The 27,479-nt window shown below is 40.3% G+C and overlaps 1 protein-coding gene across 2 annotated transcripts in view; it reads left to right on the top strand.

Moving 5' to 3' along the window:
- ABLIM1 (actin binding LIM protein 1) overlaps window positions 1–27,479 on the top strand; it is a 201,490-nt gene that overhangs the window by 111,088 nt on the left and 62,923 nt on the right. The window contains exons 5-9 of one of the 2 annotated variants that reach the window (XM_063132700.1): window positions 68–194; window positions 1,358–1,451; window positions 20,022–20,109; window positions 23,185–23,243; window positions 26,320–26,382. In XM_063132700.1, coding sequence (XP_062988770.1) covers window positions 68–194; window positions 1,358–1,451; window positions 20,022–20,109; window positions 23,185–23,243; window positions 26,320–26,382 — 431 coding nt within the window. The remainder of the gene's footprint in view (window positions 1–67; window positions 195–1,357; window positions 1,452–20,021; window positions 20,110–23,184; window positions 23,244–26,319; window positions 26,383–27,479) is intronic. The other variant, XM_063132699.1, reaches the window with a different exon arrangement.

Raw genomic sequence — 27,479 nt, 5'->3', positions numbered from 1 at the left:
AGACTGGGAAAAAATGCAGCTCAACAGAACTTTGTAGCCTGATCCATGTATACTGATTTATTTACAGATTGTGCAGGCTGTGGAAGAGATATAAAAAATGGGCAAGCATTACTAGCCTTGGATAAGCAGTGGCACCTTGGATGCTTCAAATGCAAGGCCTGTGCAAAAGTCCTGACTGGAGAATACATCAGCAAGTAAGCCACCCCACACTCATTTTGGTTGCATGAAATGCACAGTTTTCCCTTTTCCCAATGCACCTTGCAAATTATAAAATTATATAACAATATGTAAAACTATATACATCACATTAATAATGCCCATAAAATCAATTAATTAAACTACTATTCTGAAATAGTAAATAAATAATCACGACGTAGGTAAGGTCTCACAGCATATCATAAGAAAGGTAGGGTGACCATATGGAAAGGAGGACAGGGCTCCTGTATCTTTAACAGCCTTGCTCTCTTGACTGGATACAAAAGAGGGCAGGGCACCTGCAGCTTTAACTGTTGTGATAAAGAGGGAATTTCACCAGGTTCTGCATGCATACAGATGGCACCTGCTGAAATTCCCTTTTCTATGCAACTGTTAAAAATACAGGAGCCCTGTCCTCCTTTTCATATAGTCGGCTTCATGCAATCATACTCTGTTTTAATTCCATGTATTTTAAATATTTATTATGTATTTTCATATGTTTTATTGGTCTGTTGACTGTAATAAAAGGAATTGAATTGAATCATATAGTCACCCTAAGAAAGGGCTTTTGCTGGCCCTCTGGGGAGGTATTTCTGCACTCAAGGGCCAACACAGAAAAGGCCTAGACATTCTTAACTTTCCTCATAAAACGGTACCTGGACATACTGACGTCTGAAAGGATGACTTCCCTGAATTATTCTGGGCTATCAGGACTTGTATCTGCTCTGAGTCACCATGTGGTGGAGTATGATAAATATAGGTATGAGAAATTGTTATTATTACTTCCTTTTTATCTCACCCATCTTCAAAGAAACACAGAGTAATATAAGTGGTTTCCACTCCTTCCATTTTCATTGTCGCAACATGCCTTTCATGGTATGTTAAGTTGAGAGATGGTCACCCAATGAGCTTCATGGATGAGTGGAAATTTGAACCTGAATTTCACTGCTCACACTGCTACACTACATTGGCTCTCAGAAAGGCCTTTATGGTTAGTAATAACAGCAACCACGAAGAGCGATTTTTAACGTTACTGAGTGCACTGTAATTTTTCTTGCCCACTGTACAATAGCTACTTCACGTTCAGCTTAGCCCTTCCAATACATCAATGGGAATGTAGTATATTGGAGAAACTGATTTATATCTTGTGGATTGCTTTCAGAGATGGTGCCCCTTACTGTGAAAAGGACTATCAAGTTCTCTTTGGGGTCAAATGTGAAGCATGTCACCAGTTCATCACTGGGAAAGTCCTAGAGGTAAGTACTATTGCATCGTTGAGTGCAGCGGTGTTTCAGCCATCTATCTTCTGCCCCCTGCTGACAAGACAGAGGTGGCACATAATGTTGTTCTAGGCAGCAGGCTCTGGCCCACACTGAATCTTTTGGGTCTTATACTAAAAAGGAGATACTGGGCAATGCTTTTTGCAAGAAGATACCTGAAGCACAATGGATGGTAGAGTAGAGTACCAGAGGAATCAGCCTGTGTGTGTGGCTTTTCTCTTTCTTATAAGAAATGATATTGAAGAAGAATGAGAGAGGGGGAAAACTGTAATTGGCTTGGAAGTTAAAATGTGCAAGAATAATGTAGAAGTTTTGGGATAAAATGTATTTTATTTATGGTGGAGAACATCTCCCTGCACCCCACAAATACACACACATACACACTCCGTCATCTCATTTAAAGTGATTTAAGCTGCAATCCTATGCATGTTTAGAAAGAAAAAATCCTACAACTCCAAGCTTTGGAGCAATGAACAGGCTACTTGCTGTTTTTTAAAAGTGTATTTGTTTTTTCAGCTTTGAGTAAATCTGTTCTTAGGGCATCATCAGACAAGCATTTTATTGCATGCTTGTTACTGCCCACTCATTATTATTATTTTGCGCATTCGTTCAATGACGGCATCCGCCTTTGTGCATCTCCTGCCCCGTCTCGTCTTTTTTCTGCGACAAAATAGACTCCTGTAAATCTGACTTTATTTTTTAAAAGCAGCACAATACCAACACCCACTGGACATGCTACGTGGTCGTTGCTTCTTCCTCTTTCTTTCCCCATGTAAAGAAATTGTCGCTATTGTGGGACAGCAGCAGGAGGCCATAGCAATGGTAGGAAAACACCATTTCCTCCCCCCCATCTGATGGCGCTCTCAGTGCGCTTTTCTATCAGTTTTGATAAGGAGATTTGTATATATGTGGCAAAGGTATTTCAGCTAAGTTGTATACAGCCAGAATTTCCATAACAGAAGTACACCAGGGGGCAGCATCAGTCCCTATAAGGCATCCGTGTTTATATAGATCGAGGTTGTGTCTCTAACATGATTTTCTCACCTTCCTTATCTCTTAAATGGGATTTAAATTTATCACTGTCAGTCTGATGGAGTTTGCAAGTCTAATGTGGGGACAGTGGATATTAAGAAGTAATAACTTGTCAAATGGAATAGAGACACTGTCAGCCATTGGGAGATCAATTTACACACATTAGAATGTGTTCTTCTAATCTGGTTAATCCATTAATCATCTTCATTTAGATCTTGTTTTTGAAAGTTTTGTTATATCAGAATACTGGTTGTCAATAAATAAATGAAGAGTTGGTCCTTTTTTCAATGTAAGTACTTGATGAGCCCTTTAATAAGATTTTAAGGTGACAAACCTATGGCTGCTGGGAGGGCATCCCAAGGGCCACAGGAAACATCAGACCTCCTTCCCCAAGTTCAGAGAGAGAGAGAGCGCTAGCTACAATCTCAAAGGAGGAGATACAACCTCTGATTCTCCCCAGCTCCTGCAGAATGTTCTGCAGTGCTCACCTCCCTAATATTGAAGTTCTGACATCAGGAGAGGTGAAAAGGATTGGGGCCATGGCGGGAGCAGATTAGATCCACAAGTTCCAATGCCTCTTGGTCCAAGAATATGCCCCTAGTACTGGGTGAAATTTATGCCAGCCCTGGAGCTAGCATAACTAATTTCCATCCCATTGCTCACAATAAAAGACAGTAGTTTAAAAAAAAAGTGGTAAAGGGGTGGAATGCCAATCCTCCCTCACTGCTACCCTGCCAGCAGGAGCCCAGCAGAGCTTTAGATAACCCAGATGCACCAATCAAAGGGTCTTTTGGGTAGGATTGCCCTGTAAAGAATTGATTTAGATTATGTTCAGATGCGGCTAGAGTTTCTCCTTGCATCATTAGGTAGCCTGGACTCTTGTAGGAGATAATTTTTATATCCCATTAGATGACTTCCTGTTATCATATTGGAGAAAATGTTTGAGAATGTAAGGTTTACTTTTCACTTTCCCGAGGCAGGTGTCACATCTCTTGCATGCTATTGTCATTAAAGCAAGAAAGAACAGGTGTGAAATTGTCTCAGAAAATTCCATTATCCTACAGGGGATTTCTAAGGTCAGTGTTGGGGACACACTAATTGGACAGTGATGGAATCCTGATGCTGTAAGTTGCATGTTCTTACTAAGGACAAACAAAGGGCACCATTCCTTACAGCTGTCAGCTTGGTGACATTTCCACCATCATTTTATTCTGTTAAAAGAGCGTAAAGGAACAGAAAAGCCATCTATTTGAAACAGTGTATCAGATTCTTGCTTGTTCTTTTGACCCTTGGCTTATGTGGAGTGTAGCAACTTGGTAGATCTTTATAGAAACTCATTGAAAAAATGAAAAATATTCGTAAATCTGTGATACACACAACAACGCATACAATGTAATATGTGGAAAGACTACATCGAGCTATTGCCATAGTAACAAACGGCAGCACTTTTTGCACCAATGGAAAACAGCATTTCCTGCTGGCTGCTGCCAAACCCCTTCATTGTCAGGAAATGATGGTATGAAAAGAATGTGAGCTTATCTTTCTTTCTTTTTTAACACTTTCCAGTTCATTAATCTTTTAAAATGTAGTACAGACTAGATCTTCTTAACTTCAATAGATGCACAACTTTGTTCTAAGGCACAAAGGCTTAGGACTATTTGTAATTTGCAGCTTTATATATTTTATTATATATTTGTCATCTATTTATCTATCTTTCTATCGATCATTCGATCGATATAGGCACTACAGTACAGTATTCCAGGCAGCTTCACATATTACTTTTCTTCTACACAGGTATTATTTTGCAATAGGAAAAGGTTTCTGTGTTAAGGTGGGACAAATGTGCACATGCTTATTTTGCCATATATACACACTGTGTTATATAAACTCTTCTGTATTTGTATACATTTATTATTATTATTTTATCTCACCTTTCCTCGAAAGTGCTCAGGACGGTGCACATGGTTCTACCCCCACCTTACTCCTATTTTATTCTCACAACAATCCTATGAGGTAGGTTAGGCACAAGAATATCCAGTAAGCTTCAATGCTGAATGGGAATTGCATTTTGGGTCTGTCTCTGACTTCCCTCACTGGTTCTCTCCTACAGTAAAAAATAATATGCTGCTAGTAGAGGGTGAGCTCGGAGAGCACTTGCCCTGCGAGTGCTCGCATGAACTGGGCCCTGTGAGCCCCTGCTGAGTGCTCACAAGGCTCGTGAGAGCCTGGCAGCCACCTGCCATGGATTCGGCCCTTTCCCCCACTGAGTTAATGGCGGCCTTTTAGGCCCCCATCGTGCGGGGGGGAGAGGAAACCCACTTCCCAGAGCCTTGGGAAATTCACACATTTCTCCTCCCTCCCATCAATGTGGGCCTTAAAGGTTCTCTTAATACAAACGTTAATAGGGCCTTTAAGGCCCCCATTGGCTGGAGGGGGGGAATGTATGAATTCCCCAAGGCTGCCCTTTTGGAAATCTCACATTTCCATCCCCCGCCCCGCCCTGCCCCGCCCAGTGCCAGTGGCCCTATTAACACTTCAAGGCCCCCACTGGCACGGGGGTGGGTGGGCGGGCGAGCAATTTCCCCAAGGCTAGGGAAATTGTATTTATTTATTTATTTATTTATTTATTACATTTATATCCCACCTTTTTTCTTCCAAGAAATCCGAGGCTGTGTACATAATCGTCCTCTTCTCCATGCTATCCTCACAACAACAACCCTGTGAGGTAGGTTGGGATGAGAGTATGTGACTAATCCAAAGTCACCCAGTGGGTTTCCATGGCCGAGTGGGGACTAGAACCTGGATCTCCTGGCTCACAATCTGACACTTTAGCCACTACACCACACTGACTCTTTAATCAAGGCCAAGTAGATCAATTGAAAAGGGAGGGGAGAACCCACTCCCAAGCACTCTCTGGGGCTCGCAAGCTCTCGGGTGTGGGTCTGTCCTAGCGCCTGGTGTGTCTGCTTGGACCCATGACAGTCGGATGCAGGGATGTCTGCTGCCCTAACAGACTCAAGTGGATGCATGCGTCATCCCTATTTGCTGCCAGTTTAAGCAGTAGCAAAGTGGCCTAGCAACATTATTTTCCAATGGGAATGATGCTACTCTCTGCAGCTTCAAGAAAGAACACTGCTGGGCTGCTCCACTGTCTCACGAAGTGGCAGCAAACTTTTTTTATTATTATTGTTAGGGGTGGGAACATGTTGTGGTCAGCCACCCTTCACTCTGAAAACCATCAGAATTTGGCAAGGCCCCCAAATCATTACAATCTTTGGGGAGCACTTTTACCCCACCTTTTGAACCAATGCAAAATACTTCAGCCCATCTGCAGTGTTTCTATCCTGCCTCCTTAATCATACTCAAGGTGGCTTACAATGTGATATATGTGTATGACAACAAATTAAAATTATAGCCGACAAATAAACAAGCTGGGAAGGTTAAAATGCCCTCAAAGTGGCTGTTCTGAGATTAATTTTGGAGGATGGATGGAACTTGAAGCAACAGAACAAGAACTGTGATACAGCAACGTAATTATTATTAACAAAAGCACCCTGCTCTTTTATTATACAGTCAATTTCGGCATCTGACAAAGTCAGCTGTTGCCTATGAAGTAATTGTGTGTGTGTGTGTGTGTGAGAGAGAGAGAGAGAGAGAGAGAGAGAGAGAGAGACGCTGAGTTCAGACGACACGTTAATCAATGGTTGTTTCCCATTCTGTTCCTATTACCCCCCGCCCAGTTGGTTAGTGTAGTCCAAACTCAGCCAATGAGAGAGAGAAAGAGAGATGGTTCCAAGCCCCATTGGAGCATGAGACAATAAAGAGGTCTGCCAAGTAATCCTCAAAGCTTTATTCAGTAAATAAAAATCTGTTTGCACCTCCAGAGAGTTTAAACATAGGAACCTTCCTCTAGGCTAACACTTGGCTAAACTAAGCGAGACAATTGTTCTTTCAACAAAGGCAGTGGTCTTTTCCCTGAGTCTCTTTCACTTCAAGGAGGATTTCTTTGACAAAGCCTTTGGCTAGCTGAGCTGACCACCTCTCACCTACCTTTAGTTGCGCCCATTTGAACTTATGGCGTACTCTGGAATCGGTCAGCTCTGAAGTCCCCTCCCCATCAGAGGATTCCTGAGTTCCCACAGACTATGTGTTGTTAATGTTCCCACTGATAATATCCTGTGAAGATTTGTCCCTGGTAGGTGAAGAGCCTGGGAGAATCATCTCCCCCATTTACTGTGTATGGTGGGACAGTCCTGTTTCTTCAGCTTCAGTATCTGATTCTGAGTGATAGCCTGAAACTAACTTGCATCACTAACTTGCCATGCTTTTAGGGGCTTAAATCACAAGCTGGAGCATGTTCAGAGGAGGGCAACCAGGATGATCAGGGGTCTGGAAACAAAGCCCTATGAAGAGAGACTGAAAGAACTGGGCATGTTTAGCCTGGAGAAGAGAAGATTGAGGGGAGACATGATAGCACTCTTCAAATACTTGAAAGGATGTCACACAGAGGAAGGCCAGGATCTCTTCTCGATCCTCCCAGAGTGCAGGACACGGAATAATGGACTCAAGTTAAGGGAAGCCGGATTCCGGCTGGACATCAGGAAAAACTTCCTGACTGTTAGAGCAGTGCGACAATGGAATCAGTTACCTAGGGAGGTTGTGGGCTCTCCCACACTAGAGGCCTTCAAGAGGCAGCTGGACAAGCATCTGTCGGGGATGCTTTAGGGTGGATTCCTGCATTGAGCAGGGGGTTGGACTCGATGGCCTTGTAGGCCCCTTCCAACTCTGCTATTCTATGATTCTATGATTCTTATGTGTTTGAAAGTATATTTGGCAGGGGTAACATCATGGATTCACATCTTTCCATCATTCCCACTGGAATTTGACTAATTAGAACTGTTTAAAAAAGAAGTGAAATCCCAGTGTAACAGAACTGTAACAGTCAAGACTGAAATTACAATTAACCCAACCCAATTACTAACCCAATTAAATTTCAGATTTAGCAATGAAGCTGAGATTAATATTTGTCAGTGAAATCTGAATAGCTCAATTTAGTATACAAAGTCTTCTTTGATTTAGGTACCCTCACAAATCCATCCAAATGCTATGTTCAGGAATATATTGGTTATTGATGTTAAATGGCCTGACAACATAATATTATACTACAGCTTGCCAGGAAGCTAATCAAAACAATTGAATCAAAGTCAATTTTTCAAGAAGGCCCAGTTATGATTTTGAAGACTGTTGTATGAGTACTGGAAAAGTTTTAGTTGCTTAAGATCTATGTAGTGTCCAGTAATTAAAGTATCAACTAATCTTTGGGAATATTGTCATGCTTTTTGAAAAGCATTTGTACTCATCTAGAAGGAATTGTATCATGACACTCTTAAAATCTCTAAGGTGCTGATTTCAGCACTTTGCTCTAAATGAGCAATGCTCTGACTAGTTCTTTGAATTGCCACACCCAGATCTAAACAAATGGTACTGCCCTCACCTGGACCAGTGTGACCTCCCCCTTCCCTTTTTCCACAGTGGACTGGTCCATTGATTACTAGCCTGAACTGAAAAGCCTGGAAAATCTTTCTTCTTTCTGCTCTGTGCAGTGATTGGGAAACACACTGTCCTGTTGTGATTTTGAAAAAAGAGAAGGCTGTGTTTTGGACTAGAAAAATCATCACAGTTTATGATAGTTAGATCAGTGACAGTATAATCCGGGAGGTTTTTCTTTTCTTTTTTCTTTGTCCTGCTGGTAAAGCCCTTCTTACAGTTCTTTGAATCTGAGGAAAGTGGAATGTGCAGCTCCTTGGATGGGGAAGTTTTAGGAAGCAGACCAGAGGAGCCTTAGCAGAAGGTAAATGCCTCCTTGTGAGAGAGAGGTCTGGAATATTCAGTTTTCTGTTAATGATTCCAAATGATTAAACACACCGATTTAAGGTGGGGGGGGGATGTGGGGAGTGCAGTAGGATAATGTGGGGAACTAATTGAGCTTCTATTGCCACATTACGCTTGACTGCAGTTTTAATTTAAAATGTTTTACATCCTTTAATAAATAGAGACATATGTATGCCACTATCATTACGAATCTAGCTTGGAAGCTACATCTTACCACAGCCACTTTGTGCTCATTGCTGTCTCAAAATATATCTATATATCTATAAAGTAATATAGGGCAGATCCCCTTTGAAGAACTCCTCTTTTTTAATGAATAGTCCATACATTTGTATTTTTATGGTATTTTGTTATACTTTGCTGCTGGCTGCCTTGAAAGTTTAGGAAAGGTGGGATCTAAATACTTTGAAATAAATGAATGCACTTAGATTATCTCGTTGGAAATCTTGTGTTTTCCGTATAGGGTCCACACATTGCAGTTGTTGTAGATGTTGGTAAATGTGTGTGATTCAAGCCCACTGTAAGCGGGGTGTAGGTCTGCAGCGACATTTAAACTGCTGAACTATTCCAAACTTTTGTAAAATAATAAAAAAAAAGGGAATAAATGAAATTGGCAAGATATCAGCAAAAGATTATTGGATGCAGCTGCTTTGGAACAGGGAGTTGGCGACCAGTTCATAGCCTGTATTTTGTTTTCTAACAATATTAATGAGAAGTAATATTAAGAAAATGTAAAGAGCTAGTAGGGAACAGTTAAGTTCGACGAAACATATATTGGGCAAGTTACATAAAATATCTTTTGTGAAATACTTCGGCTATCATTATTCACCCTTGAAATGTTTGCGACACTTTAGAGAGAAAAAGAGCTTATTTGCATGAGCTTTACTCTCAGATGCTTGATGACCTGTCGGAAAATATTGGCCAGATTTTTCCTAATGCACAGTGAGTTGGGATTACATGTCGGCGACCAAGTGACTCTGACATATGGCTTTTATTTGTTTCCAAAGTGGTTTTAGTGCTGTGTTTTTGAGGTTGGAGACAATTATATTTCCCCAGAGTTGAAAGTGGTATAATAGACCAGTCATTGCTCATGTTATGTATGTATGTATTTTTTTTTCTACAAACATTATAGGTAGAACAGAGTTAGGGTTTTTTATTTCTTCATAAACCTGCAAAACCTCTTTGACTAAAGACTATCATGGGACAAAAGAGATGAACAATGCTAGCATTAGCTCAAGGGTGGGCAACCTTTTGGGGCTGTGGGCACATTTGGAAGTTTGCGAAACTGTCCTGAGCACCACCACAAAATGGCTACCTTGAGAGGCAAAGGACAAGTAACCTACCCAAAAGACTTCGTGCAAGGCAGAGGTGGGATCTGAGCCCCCATGCACTAAATAACTCCTTTGATCCAAAATTTTCAGCACCAAGAGAAATCAATTTCACAGCAATCCCAGCTACTGGTAAGAAAATGTGTTATTTTTCTCAACGTAACTGGGAAGGGTAGAGCACCATTGTAAAGTGCCAAGAAAGGTCTTGGGGCATCATGCTGCCTACCCTGCTCTAACATATGACCTTCAGATGTCTTATAAAAGCATTGTTTGTCTTTCGCCTCAGAGATGTGAAAGTGGTATGGAAGAGTCAGGATTGCTAAGGGTTTATACACTTTCTTATTCACCCCACATAAACACATGCACAATAGTCTCTTGTAACCCAGTTTTTGCTGTTTTCATTTTTAATGCTTCAACTGGAAATCTGGCATATACTTCCAGTTCAGTAATAAAGTATCTAAAGGGAGAGTGGTGAACCAAAAAACTCAATGGTCTTTACAGAGCTCAGATGTGCTTTGGACAGATGCACTTTTGCATCTTTAACAAAATGCTTCCAACAGTTCTTTACACATCTTTAAGGACACAGCTAGATTCAGGTCCCAGAATCTGGTATCCTCTACTAATGGATTCCTGAAAGATACCAATTTTCTTTCATTTTTACCTATTCCCCACCCTGGTTTCCCAGTCTTCTCTCAATTCTTAGAAAGAGTCACATTCCCTATTACCTTCCCTTGTACATCTAGTGCGGGATTGCACTCATCTAGAGTTATCTGCAATGCAGAGGATCCTGGGAATGTGAGGATAGAGAACCAGATGAGCACAGTACTTGGTGCACAAAGACTATTCTATTGTTGTCTCTGCCCCTTGTTGATTAAGGCGGTCTCTTCTCTGCAGGCCCTTTAATGCTGTTGAGTCTTGCCTTTTATAAATGCAGCCACACAGTGTTTGTTTCCTGATTAGTCTTGTTCCTGTGTGTTTTGTTTGGAAGCACTAACATAGACATGCCTTTTTGTAGAAAGAAGGAGACAGTCTGCTCTTGTCTTTCCTTTGCTAAATAATACTGTAAGAAATGTAGTTTATCGGCTGTCTGCACAAGTGTCTCAGGGGGACAGTAATAATACAGATGTGCAGTGCATCTCTTGCTGCAGCAAACATGGTATTGACACTTCCCCCAGAGATTTATAAATAGCTTGTGCTGCATAATGATCATGTGCTGTCACATAATGATAATATGCTGTCAACAGACAAAGATCTTAGCCTTAGATCTATGTCTGTTGATGGCAAATTATCATTATAAGGCATAATTCAAGGATGTAGGAGGGACCCAAAGGCCAGTTCATTGCCTATCCCAAAAGACAGGAACATCTTTCCATCAGGGCATACAGACATGTGCACACAGATAGCATGTGCAAACAGGCAGATTTGCCTGTATCAGGGTGGGCAACTTGTGGCCCTCCAGATGTTTTGGCTACAACTCTCAGCATCCCTAACCAGCATAGCCATTGTTGATGGATAATGGGAGTTGTATGCCAAAACCTTTGGAGAACCACAAGTTGCCTGCTGTTGACCTATATAATCGAGATCTGGGGTGGGTAGAAAGTAGATCTCCAGATGTTTGGGATTTACTGGCCAGAGTCAGGGCTTCTGCAAATTAAAGTACAAAACATCTGGAGATTTACCTTCTGCCCACCTCTGATCTAGATTGTACCATGCCACAGTTTACCTAATGGGAACCCCCAAGGATCTGGTGATATTTTACTCATAAACTTTTTTGAAGTCAGGAATGATTGTGAAAAGCTCTAGAACACATGCTCTGTCAGTCTATGCAACAAAATGGTAGATAGCTTGATTCTCAGCTTATTTTTAGCATACATTTCAATCGTGTTGGATGCTCAAGCAAGCCAATTCACTCTCCCCTCCCTGCTGGTTTTAGGATTGTTTCCTTGTTTTAAATGGCCACTTCAGGACAAACATAGATCTTGCTTGAAATCAGTTGTTCATAGAATATTAGAAGACCATCTAGAAACCTGACAAACAGACATTTTAGAGGAGATGTACACTAGTCAGGTTATAATGTGTCTTACCGGTTTTTATTGTGCATTTCGTAGTATCGCGCCATATGACATATTGTTTTTAACGTTGTATTGGTTTCCCTTCTCTCGGTTTTTAAAAAATTCTTATCTGAAATAAACCGTTCTCTGAACTGTTATGTGACCGAATGCATCATTTTAAAAAATTTTCCTGAAGTTCTTCCTTAGCCAGTTGTCTTCCTGGGGGCGTGTTTAGTCTATTTCTGCCCCCAAAGTTGGAGCCGTTTCTCTTATCCAAGCCTCGTGTTAGCAGCCACTCTCAGTATCAGTTTCGGAGGATTCTTGGAGGATTGTTTGTTTGTTTTTCACCAGGCTGTGGCTAAGCATAGCATATCTTTTTTTTCAGGATTGTTAAGGAGATGTGCATTATTATTATTATTATTATTATTTATTTATATAGCACCATCAATGTACATGGTGCTGTACAGAGTAAAACAGTAAATAGCAAGACCCTGCCGCATAGGCTTACATTCTAATAAAATCATAATAAAACAATAAGGAGGGGAAGAGAAAGCAAACAGGCACTGGGTAGGGTAAAACATGGGTTTGATGAAATTCTGAGGAGCAATGTAAAAGTTATCAAGGTGTGGGTTTTTTTCGTTCCATGAAAGCCTAAGGCAGAAACTGCTGGCCAAGTTATGCTGGGCAAGTTTAGTTACAATTTGTAGCTAGATTGCTGCCAGTACTCCAGTGTTTTGAGAGGAATTCCAGTGTTCCTGTCACATTCTAACAATGGAGGAGGAGTAGCAGAAAACTATCAACTGAGTTAAGAGTGGAATTAGTCTCACTGATTGACAGGTCACTGATGAAGAGGAGGAAAAGGAAAAAGCTATGCTGGAATACTATGAAGGCTTTCTCAGAAGTAAGCTGTTCTGAACATACAGGGACATATCTATTCATTTGTACACGTGTACTAAGTTAATCGTTTGTTTGTATTTTGTTTTTTATGGTTTTCTTTTTCAGAACATAGTAATAGTATATTTCCTTTTTAAATCCAGGGAAATTCAATGATCAAGAAACTTGCTGGTTAAGACCACAGTTACGGCTATTTCATGTTGGCTTAAGTTCCACAAAAACAGTAAATTAGAAGTTAAGGCTGATGCCTTAACAAACATGCCCTACATGATGTTGTGCAATGTAACAAATCTAGTGGTTTTGGTCTTGGTATACTAAAGGTATAGAACTAGGACCTGTGGCTTAATATTAGTTTAGATGAGGGAGATGAGCATCCAAAGTAGGTCACAGAAAAGAGAAATAGGTTCTCAGGATGCAAAAATAAATTTATTAACAAAAACCCTTGTTTTGAGGCCTTCTTCAAGGGACAGGCCAAAACATGTTGGGCTTTGTGTTAATAAATTTATTTTTGCACCCTGAGAACCTGGCCTTAGCTAGACCGGGCTTTATCCACATGATGTACAGGGGATCCCAGGATCAGGGAGGGATGATACCTCCCTTTCCCCAGGATCTCGCCCTTCCCTTTGGGCCCACTTTTTCCATGGTTCCGGGTTGAGCCCGAGACCATGAAACATGTGGCCTGTTGCCGCGGTTTGACCCAGCTTTGCGCGATTCCTCACGTGGAGCCGGGAGCTGCGCACGGGGTTTCTTAAAGAGGACAGCGTTCATGCGCTCCGTCCTCTTTAAGAAAAAAAATGGCAGGTGCGACGTGTAAACGGAGGAGGGATCTTGCGTCAAACACAACGCGAGATCTTCCCTCTTCCGTCCTGGATTAAAAGGTAGGTCTAGCTTCTCTTCTTTGTGACTTAATATTAGTTTATTAACCAGGATTGTAAGACAGAATCATACATGGTTTAAGATCCTAGTTAGGAAACTGACATTAAACCTCAGTTCCCTGTTTTGGGTATAATTATAAACTGTGGTTTTGAGAGACCAGGATCAAAGCTGTGTAAGATGGGGGATGTATATGGGCCGAATGATCATTCCAAGTTTTATAAAAACACATTCTAATAAACAATGGCTTATTAAACCATATTGTCCAAATCGGCCCATAATGTTTGAAGAAGAAAGAGACATGTATAAACACACAGGAACCTATATTTCTCTTTCCAATATTATAGCAATCTCTGTCAGGCTCCGCAATGGAAACTCATTAGCTATGTAAAATGTTATGCAGTCCTGTGATTGCAGGCTAAATTGCCTCTGAGCAAGACAGCTTATTTCTTAACAGTATGAAATAAAACCAATCAAAAGATGTAAGTTAGCAGAATAATGCTTTACAGACAATTACAGATGAATTATGCAAGTTGCAGTAGACTAGGCAATTGCAATTGTATTCCAATGTCTTTGTTAGATCCTTATATTATGGCATTTATTTTCAAGTGAGCCAACTTTTATTGTGGGTTAATTCACTATGTATAAATCATGGGTTGGCACATAAACCTATTTGGAATGACATAAGAAATAATATACTTTCTTTACTCAGCTGCTAAGATAAAACTCTGCACTTAGTACAGTCAGGATAAAGAGGCTGGTGATACCATTCAAAGTATAAAACAAACGGTACAAAAGCATGATATAAAACATGAGATGATTATACAGTGAAGGAAAGGACGCTAGCTTAAACTTCTTGGCCTACCTCCTAAGTAAGGTAAGCATAAGAAATATGAACCCAACCCATGAGAATTTCTCCTTTGAATTTAATTTCTATCAAACTGAATGAGAATGGTAAAAAAAAATGTGAGAGAATTATTTGGCACAGCACTACTTTATAATATATATCTGTTTCCAAGAACAAGGGTCCTTGGAGTGTATTGTCCACCTACCACAATTCCTTGCAACTTAATACATCTTTTGTGAACCGCCCAGAGAGCTTTGGCTATTGGGCAGTATAGAATGCAATAAATAAATAAATAAATATCTTTTCTGGCTGCATTTGGATGATTCTGTATGGCACAACAATGGCAAATGTTCCCTAGAAATTTGAAAAATGACTGAGGTTGCTTATTAGGATACCAATGGGATGGCAGTGAGTGGAAGGTAATATGCTGTCCCCAAATATAACACTTAACCAGTGCTAGCAGGCTAAGAATCATGGAAAGGGTGACATGTCATCATAAAGTAGGAATTCCAAAGTCAGTAGATGTAATATGTGAAGGAGGCATCAGATGAATTTCACATGCGGCGAAATTACCTGTAGCTTTTTAGGAAATAGTTGAAATAAAGCCATGCTGTAAATTTTAGGCCGCTCTGCTGTGCAAGGTGTTCCATTAAAGTTCCAGGGTTCATAAAATACCCAAACAGCACAAAGAGAGGCTGTTCTTAATAGTGTTTTGCTCCTGAGAGAGCATTTAAAACAAGGAAACATATGCAGAAATGGGGTGCCATTAAATATTTTACTCGACCTAGTTGTCAGCAACGTGGAATGATCCATTGTTGTACAAAGGGAAATGACTTCAATTGTGGGAGCAACACAGCATTATCCTAAGTAGCTTTATCTTACATTTAAAATACTATTTAGTCAAGGGATTGGAAAGAGTTGTTAGGATAAAAGGACTGAGCCCAGCAGTTAAATTGTAATACTCCAAAAATGTGTCCCTTGGCCAAGAGAAAATATCTGTTTGTAATTAGTCTTTCTTCTGCCAGATCCATTGGCAGTGAAGAATTCCATGTGGATGCCTGGTAATGTGAATGTCTACCTCCCAATGGCTGTTCTTTTTGGAAAGGAGCACACAAATGAGGTCAGAAGTACTAGGATATCTTACACTCTTCCACTTCCACTAGGGAAACAACATGATGCAGTTCCAAGAGCTCTTGCAACCTTTGTTGGAGAAAGGATTCCTCACTCCACCCCATACACATACAACAATCCCCTCTGGTGTGAGATTCTGTACTCAGTGTGCCCCTACATATTTATATGCATTAGTTCCGAAGCTGGGATTGCACACTTTCAGCACAATCTAGAGAAGGTTAAGTTGACTGCCATTGAAATGTGCCCATCCCCAACCTGGTGCAGCCACCCCACCCCCACCTACCTGATGCAGCCAGTTCATTTTTTTCTTCTTTTTTCCAAAACTTCCCTCTCCAAAAAATGACAACCATGGCAGCTACGGAGCACCCAAACAGCCAAATTCAGCTTGTTTGCAAGCTAAATTTGGCCCTTTTGGCATTCCATAGTTTGCAAGCTATATTTAACTATTGTACCGCTCTGGAGCACTATGGAGCGGTTTGCTGCCAAACAAACCACTGATTGATTTTAGGCTTTTCCCCTCTTCTTCCCCTGCCCCCTGGACTGGATGTCACACCATGGACTGTGGCAAAGGGATCCAGGGGGTGAAAATGGCCCTTGAACTTCTGGACATCGCCCACACCTGTTTTAAGTGTTTAAGACTTAATCCTATGCACACTTACTTGGGAGTAAACCCCATAAAACTCAGTTGGAGTTACTTCCATGTATGCATAGGATTGCACTGCAATTGTGCCAATGGTTTGAGAAGAATTTGGGTCTCTTCAGACAACATGTTAAGCCATGGTTAGGTCACTAACGCAATAATAATAATAATAATAATAATAATAATAATAATAATAATAATTTCTTACCCACCTATCCCTCTGGATTGAGGTGGGGAACAATATTAAATACAATATAATACATAAAACTAGTTAAAAGAGCATATAAAACCAATACATTAAAATAACTATTACAACATCTTAAAATTCTTAGGTTTAAAATTCATCTGGGTAGGCCTGCCGGAAGATACTATTATTATTATTTATTACATTTATATAGTACCCCCTAGCCAAAGATCTCTGGGTGGTTCACAAAGATTACAAAGACTAGTCTTTATGGCTGTCTTAAACTCAGAAAGAGTATTAAGGCAATGAAACTCCTCCGGCAGGCCATTCCACAGTCTGGGACAGCAGAAGAAAAGGTCCTCTGGGTAACAGTTGTCAGCCTAGTTGTGGCTAACTGGAGTAAACCCTTCCCAGAGGACCTTGCAGCAAATACCTAGTGAGCATGTTTAAACCATGATTATGTAACCACCATGGTTAGGAATGTTTCACATGACATGCTAAGACAAAGTACTTAACTACCGTGGCTTAGCATGTTGTCTGAACAGGGTCTTTAAGTAGCCTTAATTTCCCCCCTTTTATTTATTTAGTTTTTTATCTGCCTGCTCCCTCCCCACTCCTGTACTCATAAGCAAGCATGCTTTACCTCATGAAAGGCATTTTCTAGCTATGCGGTGTGGGGTAGAAACCCCCCCAGCTATGTTCAGTTGGATCCAGTTTGGAACTGAAGCTGAACCCTCCCCCTACTGCCTCTGTTTGTGGTTGTCTTCATGTACAATGGCACAAAGAAGGATGCCACTCCATTCTCTGCATTGCAAACAAAGGTTTGGTGTATACATTTTGACAAGGAATTCTGTAATTTGACTTTTTGACCAGACAAATAATGAAAAGAGGCTGGGTAAAGATTTCCACCTGGCCAGCCAGATCTATTTCTGAAAAACTTTGATGCACGTCTGGAGCCATGCATCTGTGATTCTCCAAGGTCTTTGGAAAAGCATGTTATTACTTCTTTTAAATGAGAAACCCGAAGCTAAGGAAAGCTAAGGTTGTTTCTTTCATGGTCTCTAAGTACCTCTAATTTTAGGTTAACTGGCCTGTTAAATAAAGGCAAGCCTCCACAGGAAATCAGACAACGATTCTGTGGAGTTTTCTAGAATGAGAAGAAACCAGGTCTCATGACTCCCAGTACATCGTTTTAATTCATCACTTGTTTTCCCAATATATAGAAGCTTTTTATGTGTATATGTCTTCATTCTGTGAAATTGTGCAGTTCGTGGTTATGCAAGTGTTGGCAAATGTGAACACGAGTGCTAATTTTGCTTCACATCTTTCTTGTTCAATATGTTTAGACAGCTCTCAGACACTTGTGTGTTTCCTAATTTGCCTGTAGGGAGAGAGAGAGGCTGCAAAGAAGTTGTAGTATGTAACATTAACTTATAATATTGCTTAATTCTCTTGCTAATGCTAACCTTTGCCTAAAGTGAACAGACAAAAGAGAACAATCTGTTGGTCTTCATCTGCCAACAATAACTGTGTAACTGAATACAGCTAAAAAACCTAAAGTCTAGTACGGTCCATGTTTTGGACTTCAGCTCCCACCATTCCCAGCCAGTATGGCCTCAGGACAGGAATGCTGGGAGTTGTAATTCAAAACATCTGGAGGGCACCAAGTTGGGTAAGACTGGTCTACTCCATCTTTTCTTCCTTTCACTTCTGTATAATACTTACAGTATAATCCTTTGCATGTTTATTTGGAAGTAAATTCCATTGTCAACTATGTGACTTACTCCCTAGTAAGTACATTTAGGATTGTAGCCTTAGGGGTGTCTAGTATTGCATCTTTATAGCTATATCTTCTTGGGTGACAGTTCTTTGTGTTATTAGAGGTGCAATTTCCATTTAATAATAATTCTTTCTCTTTTAACATCTGGGAAAATGTCTAAGGCAAAATTCTCTGGAAACAGTAACTTGTAAAACCTGAACCAGCATGTAAATCCTTTTGATAGGCTTTCTTGACAGCTTTTGTACTATGAGGGGAGAGATCTAGCTGAATTACCAAGTTACAACCCTGCCAGTTTTGACTCTCTGTCAACCCAGCTCCACTAGAGGGATAGTACACTCACTACTGCCTTTTGTCCCGGACCTCCAGCAGAGGTCCACCAAACAATCTACCAGAGAAAGGTTCCAGCATCTCCCTTAGGAAACACACAGACACACGCACACAAACACACACAACTATTCCGCAGCAGCAGGTGTGCTGAGTCAGCTCCACCAGGCACGTAAAACCATTGCTTGGCTGAGCAGCATATGTGACTGGCCCAGGGTGTGTGTTTGTGTGGTTGGAAGCTGTCTGGACAAAATATGAAGGTTGGCCTGCAGCTTGCAGGAAACAGGGCAGGAGGATGCAGTGGGGAGGGTCCCTCAGACCAAGCCATGTCAGTATCTTGTACGTGAGGACCAAGGCAATTCACCTGAGGTGAAATAAGGTTAGCCTGAATCCCTCCATCTCAAAACACATCAGTTTTCTGTTCCAGAAGGCTTTTAGTTGATTAGTTCGCTTAAACTTTGTTATTTTAGTGTTATATCCATGCTTGATGTTTCTTTGATGTTGATATTTGGGAAACCTGGATGACTCGGGAAATTTGGATTTCGTGAAAGAATTAATCTCTAGACTGCTAATTCAAATCTGGCTCAAACCAGCAATATATTGAGTACCTATTTTAGTAAAGGCAATGAATGAATGGCTTAAATTAAAGTGCTGGTTCTATTCACCAACAGGAGCAAGAGGCCTCCCAGTAGTCAGGACTAATAGGAGTGCAAAGGAAAGAGGAAGACAGAGTGAACTAATCTTTGCTATTAAAACAAGCAAATAGCCCCTCTGAGCCTAAACTCAGACATAGTAGTGAGGATTGTGATTTTATAAATTAACATGCAGATAATCAGTATGAATAGAGGGAGGCTATTTTGGTGTATGTTCAGATTACATTGATACCACATCCATAGGTTTGCGCAAAAGGTGTGCCGGGTGTGCCCAGGCACCCCCTAATGTCTCGAGCAATAAGTGCTGAATTGAGGAAACCATTGAGTAGGTATGCAGAGGGGGGATCCAGTTGCAGCAGGAACGGTCCTCCATCTGCCTTCTGTCTGCCCCACCTTGTAAGTCCCTCCATCAAACAGTGTCACCACAAAGCCCCACTAATGCTGGGATTTGAGGAGAGATTCCTAATATCCCACCCCCCTTACCTGCAACAACCCTCCTGCTGTTAGGCAAGCTGAACGCTGAGTAGGGCATTTGTGTCTACAATGTTTAATAAATAAATGAATAAAAATAATGCCCTTTATGACTGAGTGTTCAATAAATGTTTGCCTTTAAAAAAATGTTTTTTTTTTAATTCCCTGGTTACACACCTTAATGAAATGTGCTGCGTACGCCTAAGATCATATCAGCTGAGTAGCCCAACTGTAGGTAGTAGCTGATCTATTGAGATGGAGAAATTGAAAGGCCATTGGATAGGATGTAAGCTATAGAAATGCATATTTCTTGGCCTAATAAATTCGTTGGCTGGGTTCATGGATGGGACTTTAAGCCAAGGTAATATCATAGACTATAATAGATATTGGTAAAGTATGATGTAGTTCATATTAGATTATGGGGTTTTTTTGCATTTGCTTTTCTGCAGGCAGGTGACAAGCATTACCATCCGAGCTGTGCACGATGCAGCAGATGCAACCAAATGTTCACAGAAGGAGAAGAAATGTACTTGCAAGGTAAGGCTATAACATGTTCATGAACGGCTTTCAGCACTTCAAAAAGCAGAATAGAAATATTTTACAATAAATAAAACAAGCAAGCAAAACTGGACCTGGAGAGATTCTATATTATTATTATTATTATTATTATTATTATTATTATTATTATTATTATTTTGTACATAACATTTCAGATAGTTGTTTATTATCTATATTCACCTAGATCTGAGCCAAGATTTCTCAGAGAAGAATTTTTTTGTTAAATCCTTTGATAATTTTCTTTTGCGTGCATGCTCCTTCAGAATTTTGCCTTGTGATCTTCATCTTTTCCCAAACAAATGTCATCCTGTCACGTTTTGCTGTCATCTGATTTTCAGCAGAGATTTTGATGCTTCTTTGATGCTGTTGCTGCATCTGTCTAATCTCCAAGCATTTATTTCCAAATTACCCTTTTCTGACACAGATATTCTAACATTCTTTTCCTTATTTAACACCTTCCAGGCACCGTGAAGAGTGTTGATTCTCTTCAACTGGCTCTTCAGTAAATAATAAATTAACTATGCTTCCAGCATAAACTATTGTTAGCCTTCATTTGGATAGGTTTCTTTCCTTCGTAAGTATAAGGGTATGATCCAATGAAGTCCCACCACTAGTACTAATGACACTGCACTAATGTAAACCAATGTTTGCACGACATTAGCGCAGTGAAGAAAAACAGCAATGCACCATGAAATATCATTAACACACCAAGAAGAAAGGGCTTATTTCCCTTCAAAACAAGAAGGGGGGAAAAGGTCAACATTTCCCCCTTTTCCCAAGTGTTCTGCTGAATTTTGACAGCAAATTGCTGCTTTCCCTCATTAAACTAGCAAATGCTAATTATGTTGTGTGAGTGTTGGTTTACGCTAGCCCAATGTCATTAACGCCAGCACTGGGGCACCATTGTATACTACACTGTAGCTATAACTTATCTGTACACCTACTCTATGACAGAATAATGCAGGATTGAGTATCATATATTGAATACAAATTTGTAGTGTATTTTCCCGAACCAGCAGAAGAGACAAATTCTCAATGGCTTTGCTGGGGCTTTAATTGAATTTGTCATACTTTCTCATTCAATGCTTTATCCATGTGCCCTTTCTTTCTCCTAAGCCTTTTCACCCTGATTTCTGACAAAATCCAGAAGGGTTGGTGTGCAGACCCGTGGCCAGATGTTTTGTCCTGAGAGGGCATACCAGTGGTAGAGAAAGAAATCAAAGCAAACATTCAGAACCTAAATGCACGTAGACAGATATGTTACAATGTTATTGTAACAACAATTAAAATCATAACATCTAAAAATAAGTGCCGAGTGCTTATCAGTTATGCCAGTGTCTTTGCACTCATTGGCCAGAACACTGGAAGGCAGCAGCAGGTATACATCTTACAGAAAAATGCACCATTTTCCCTTGTATTTCTACAAATAAAAGGGGGAAGGGCTAGCTCAGCCACCTCCAGCCTGGTGCCTTCCAGATGTTTTGGACTACAACTCCCATCGACCCCAAGCCAGCATGTCAAATGGATGCTCGAAGTTGTATTCCAAAACATCTGGAGGACACCAGGTAGGGAAGGATGGGCTGGACCCTTACATTTTAAAAAACAATGAAACAAATGAATGCTGAACATTCAGGGAAAGCAGCGGACTCTCCTCTCCCCACCAGGCCTTCCTGTGATCATGTCTATTCTTGAAGAAAGCACTGCAATTCAAAGCTACATGATCAGGGAGTATAAGGAAAGGATATAGCCCATGAGTATTATGCTCCCTGCCCAGACTGCAAGCTTTTGGTACTTTTGCTTCTGAGCCAAGTATTCTCGTGACAAGGGAATCTTTGATGTACAGCTCCAGCTGAAGAAGGCGCTTGTCTCATTCCTTAATTCGTACTTAAAACCTGCCATCAGAGCCCAAGTGGCTCCCCCTCCTCCTGAGAAGTAATGTTTACAATTAGTGCGCTGGTGATAAAACCAGAATATAATTATTGTCCTTTATTACAGTGCCAAAGGAAGGACCTTTTAGAATAAAAGTTCCCCGTGGCGTTTACCCTGACTTCTGCTCTGTAATCCTTCTGCCTTCCTGGGAAAAGGATTTCATTTGCTTTATAGCCTGCACTGTAGCTAATAAAACACGCACAACTACTTCTGGATTTCAATCCACCCCCCATTCTTTTTAGTGTTAGGCCTGTTCTTTTCCCCTCACAATCAAATGGGGTTTAAGGTCAGGCTTAGCATGTTTGAGATGATGTTGGTTAATTTTGACCTTGCGTTTGTAAAGATAAGGTTGAATAGTTGTTCATTTTCCAAAAGCCATTTAATAGGAACCATTAGTACTCTATATTTATTGAGGAACACTCTTGAGAGGAGGATACTTCCTAAATAGAAAACTGGAGCGATAAAGCCTGCCTCTTTTAAAGGTTGGAATGTAAGAAAGGAATTCCCTATTGGTTGTTCCCAGTGTGGAGGTTTTGTTTAGCCACCATGGCTAAAACCCATTGACTGGTATTTTCTCTATGAGTATGTCTAACATCCATGGTCAATGCAACACCAGCATGAACATACATTATGTTGTGCCCGCATAAGCATCCTCTAGCATTAGCAACCTCTATATGCTTCCTCTCTATCAATGGGTCCTGGTGGAGAGCTAACAACATGCAACCCTAACCACCTCCCACCATCAACATTAGCACTCTAAGCCTAGGTCCAACTCGTTGTCTTTCTTCACACCATTTTATGCATTTATTAATTACATGTGTATCCCATTTTTCTACTAAAAATGATGTTCAGGGCAGCTAACAATAATAAATTACAGATGAAATACATAAATTAAAACACACTTAAAACACATCAATAAACAAAGAAATATGCAGCACCCACCAGTTAAAATCTACTCTAGCAAAAGCTCAAATTAAAAGTTAAAAGCCAGTCTGAAGAAAAACGGTTTTGCCTATCAATGGAAGGACAACAGAGATGTAGCTAGCCTGGCCTCCTTTGGCAGGGAGTTCACTGTCTTTCCTCTGAGCTGATTATAATACAACGGCTTGTTCTTTCCCCCACTAGGTTCTACAGTTTGGCATCCCGACTGTAAGCAGTCCACAAAGGGAGAAGAGAAGCTACAGGTAAGATTTTCCATTTTCTCGAATTTGAAAGGGATATACTATAGTGAAGTAGCACTCTTGACAGCTTGCACTTGCAAAAGATCATTCCCCCACCCACCTACCCCCACCCTTTTAAGAAAGTGTAGCTTTTTGTGGCAGCAATAATTAATATTATTTTTTATACTGTTTTTATGTTTTTTTAAATTTTTGTGTACTTTTAATGTTTACTATTTTTAATTGTTGTAAACCGCCCAGAGAGCTTCGGCTGGGGGGCGGTATATAAATGTAATAAGATAAATAAATAAATAAATAAATTTCTTACCCACTTTTCCCTTTGGATCGAGGGAGAGGTGGGTAACATTAAGTACAACATTAAGTATAGCAACACAATATAAGTCAAATGCATTGAACTGATTAAAAGAGCATATAGAATTGATACAATATTAAAATAACAATCAGGACATCTTAAAATTCTTAGGTTTAAAATTTATCTGGGTGAATTAAGGCTTCAACTCTATGAACGTTTAGACAGAAATAAAGCAGTCCCCAGGCAGAGCGGCTGGCTGGCTGGCTGGCTGAGCTTGGGAGTTTATTCCATATTTCTGTCTCTAAATTTGGGAGTTTATTATTTATTTCTATCTTTAAGTCTGCAATCCTATCCATAGTTACCTGGGAGTAAGTCCCATTGAAATCAGTAGGGCTGAGTAGAAAAGTTTAGAATTGCGCTGCTGATTGATTACTTAGGGCAGACCCACATTGGAGTGTCTCACGCTGCCCTGTACCACACACTGCAAGCAAGTTTGGCCGAAAGGATTTCCACTTCTGAGTGTCCTCTGCAGTGATGCTCAGTCCTGCTGATACTCATTAATGGTTGCTGAATGGAGTGCTTTGTGTGTATTGTTAAAAATAGACAAAGGTATGTGGTTTAAGAGGATAATCCTACCACAACAAAGAACAGCACCTAGAAAGCAAAAGAGAGACAGTTCCTCCAAGGTACTGAAACTATATGAAATTTAATAAAATAGTAAAATATCCTCATTCCCTTTTGAGGAAAATCATATTCTTGTGTCCCTGAAGAAGTTTTCCACCAAAATGCCTTGAGCATTTTGCTGTTTTATTACATTCCATGTTTTTTTCAGGACTATTTTGAGTTTTTCCTCTTTTTCTTTTTTGTTTTGCACTCCTACATTCCTGCTGTTCTTCAGGGTGACAATGAGTTACTGACAATGAGTTGGATCCAGGTAGCAGAGTTCCGCTCCAGGCAGGTCTGCATCCAACCCATTATTTGATGCATTTAGGGAGCAATCCTTCCTTCGTAGTCGACAACCTCTGAACTTGGAAGCTGCTGAGTATCCACTCTGCAGGGCGGCTGGAGCACGGGGCCGATCTTCATCTCCGTGCTCTGGCTGCCCATCTATCAGGGGCACTTTGAAGGTGGTGGGGAGGAGGCTGAGGTGGCCATAGGAATCAACGCAAGTCTGTCTCCATCCCTCCCTCCCTCCAGGAATGCCCCCTTCCCTCATCTCCGCACTGATTTCCGAGCATAGTTGGGCAGGGAGCATGGTTTCCTGGCTATAAAGATAGAGCCAGGAACCCTAGCAACCCTATGGCCCCACAGATGCTTTCTAGGGTCCATAAGATTGCTCTCTCTAGCCACAATCCTATATCCCCTACTTGGGAGTAAGCGCCATTGAACTCAGTGAGACTTACCTCTAAGTAAACATTCTTTTCTGCTCTACATACAAATGTGACAGACCTACTGATACCTCTTACATTGCCTTGTGTTTGGGCCTCACTTTCTTCTTCTCCTTTTTGTATGTATGTGACCTCTTCATGTATCTGACAAAGTAGATTTTGGCCAACAAAAGATAAAAATAGAGTATTTTTTGCTCTTTAAAGTGCCATGGGTTTTCTTTGTTTTTTGCTGTTGTTGCAATGGACTAATGTAGCTTTCCCTCTGAAATTTGTCAGTTGCAGCAAAAGCATATATGAGAATTTGTGAATATGTGGTTCAAAATAAAACACTCCTGGTCTGCTGGTGAATGAATTCTTTGCTTTATTATAAAAATAAAGAAATATGAACAGGGCCTAAAATTCCAAGGGTGCAGTAGAGGAATTAAGTGTACTGATTTCTTATTGAAGCATGATGAATAGTGCACTGGGTTTCCTCCTGAACTTCTTGCTTAAGTAGTGCTCAGGGCTGAGCTACTGATAAATTGTAAAGTCAAAGAATGGTACATTTAAATCATTGTATAATTTGTTCACATCTAAGCTGACCATCCATGGAATTAAATAGCTAGCTTTGGCACTGGCCAACATTTTTTATCTGTTTGTACATAGCAATATCATTGCTACTGCTGGACTAGTCTTTGAATTGTGTTGCAGCATCCACAACAACACTACGGCCATGATAAGAATCCTTCATCTAATTCAGACTGACCTTTCAAAATCCTTTTGGCTTATTTCCAGTTCCCAAGGAAACTGCATATATTCTCTCCAAGTATCTCTTCCTCTTTTTCTCTTATATGACCAAGTGCTCTTTCCTTAATTGAAGATGGTTCAGCATGCCAAGACACATACCCAGAATGTAAAAAATACTTCCTTGGAGATGGTAGGCATAGAAAGTGCTTAATGCTACTCAGAGTTAAAATCTTATTCTTCTTTAATTTTTCCTGAAAGCCAAAATACACAACAAATACTTATTGTTGATGCAGCTTCAATAGTCATCGCTGCATTTTGTCTTTTGTCTACAACTGTTTTTGGATTGCACTCTCCTTAAGAGTTCTCACTGGTTTAGATTTTAGGTGGAGTCCATAAAAACAATGATTGCTTAAGATCCACTTCCCTTTGGGGGGTTCACTGAAGCCAAAATAAGCAGAGAATGTTTGTTTCTTTCATGGTTGCCTGCCAACTGGTGATTCTGCATTGTGATATTGATGTGTTATTGACGTTATACTTCACACTATTGTTATTCAGTGGGTTTTAAGCAGGTATCAGTAATCTCTGTAGGACATGGGAGAAGTCTTTTTTTATTATTTGTATGTAGGAGAAACCTTTGCCTTTTTCACTTTTTCTTTTTATGTGTTTTTTATGGCAGCATTCCTCATCTGATTGCTTTTATCCAAAGAGTTTGGTTCTTCGCAAGCCATACTCTTCAGAGGTTTGCATTTGTGCATTTGTTTTTAACTGGCAAATGTGTTTTTAACTGGCATTTGTGTGGATCTCTGATTTCTACACTCATGTTTGCGGTTGCTGCTGTTGCTACTGTTTCCACTTACCTCATCCTGTCCCTTATTCCATTTTTGCTTGGACCCCTTCTCCCCCCCCCTTTTTTTTTTTTGCACCACATCATGCACACTAGATTTTTAATTTCCACGCCATATTGACACAGCTACCCTAAAACTGACACACAAGATGTGATGTTTCGGTGTTCGTTGCGGATATATTATATGTATGGAGAGATTACAGAAAGCGATAAATTTGTATAATAGAAATGCTATACAGCATGACTCTGATATTGATTATTTGGTATTATGGCCATGTTGGATCCTGAGGAGACAAGGTAGGCAATTGTCATACCTTTTGTCATCAATAGAAGTTAGTTCAATAAAAGGTATTACCGTATCTACTTGAATTGTTCCTGTTGAGGTCAAGATTCATGAATGGTTCCAAAACTTGTCTCTTTGTTCTTTCCATAGATAGCATTCAATTCATTTATTATTGTTATCCTGCTTAGGGTTGCTGGAATCAAAATGGATTCAGATAAATCTGGAATGCTTGGTGAAACAGTCAAGCAAAGTCATCTTTGGACAAAAGGCGAACTCTGTGATCCTTGCTGTATACCCAGACCCCACTTTATAGGATGCCAGACATTCCTTCACCTTCTCCCTTACTTTTTTTTCTGGAAGGAGGGGGGCAAAACATATACCACCACTATGTTTCCTGTTCTTCTCAGTCTGCTTATTTTATTTATTTATTTATTACATTTTTATACTACCCAATAGCCAAAGCTCTCTTGCAGTTCACAAAAATTAGGCTATAAGTTATAGCCTAGGCTATAACTCGAGCAAATTATGGCAGTATGGTGTTTTGTAAAAATAAAGGTGGTCTCCTGTTACACATTTAAGTATGCCATTGGAAGGAAAGTTTCTTGACATGAGTAGATTTACAAGCAGGGTTTTTAGGCTCCTCTGGCAAGTGGTTTGAACTTTTTGTCTTTGAATAGCCATATGAGGAGCTGAAATGGAGTAGATTAAA

This window comes from Elgaria multicarinata, chromosome 8, assembly GCF_023053635.1.
Source record: "Elgaria multicarinata webbii isolate HBS135686 ecotype San Diego chromosome 8, rElgMul1.1.pri, whole genome shotgun sequence".
Classification (NCBI taxonomy): domain Eukaryota; kingdom Metazoa; phylum Chordata; class Lepidosauria; order Squamata; family Anguidae; genus Elgaria; species Elgaria multicarinata.
This window is presented reverse-complemented; position numbering and strand designations above follow the sequence as displayed.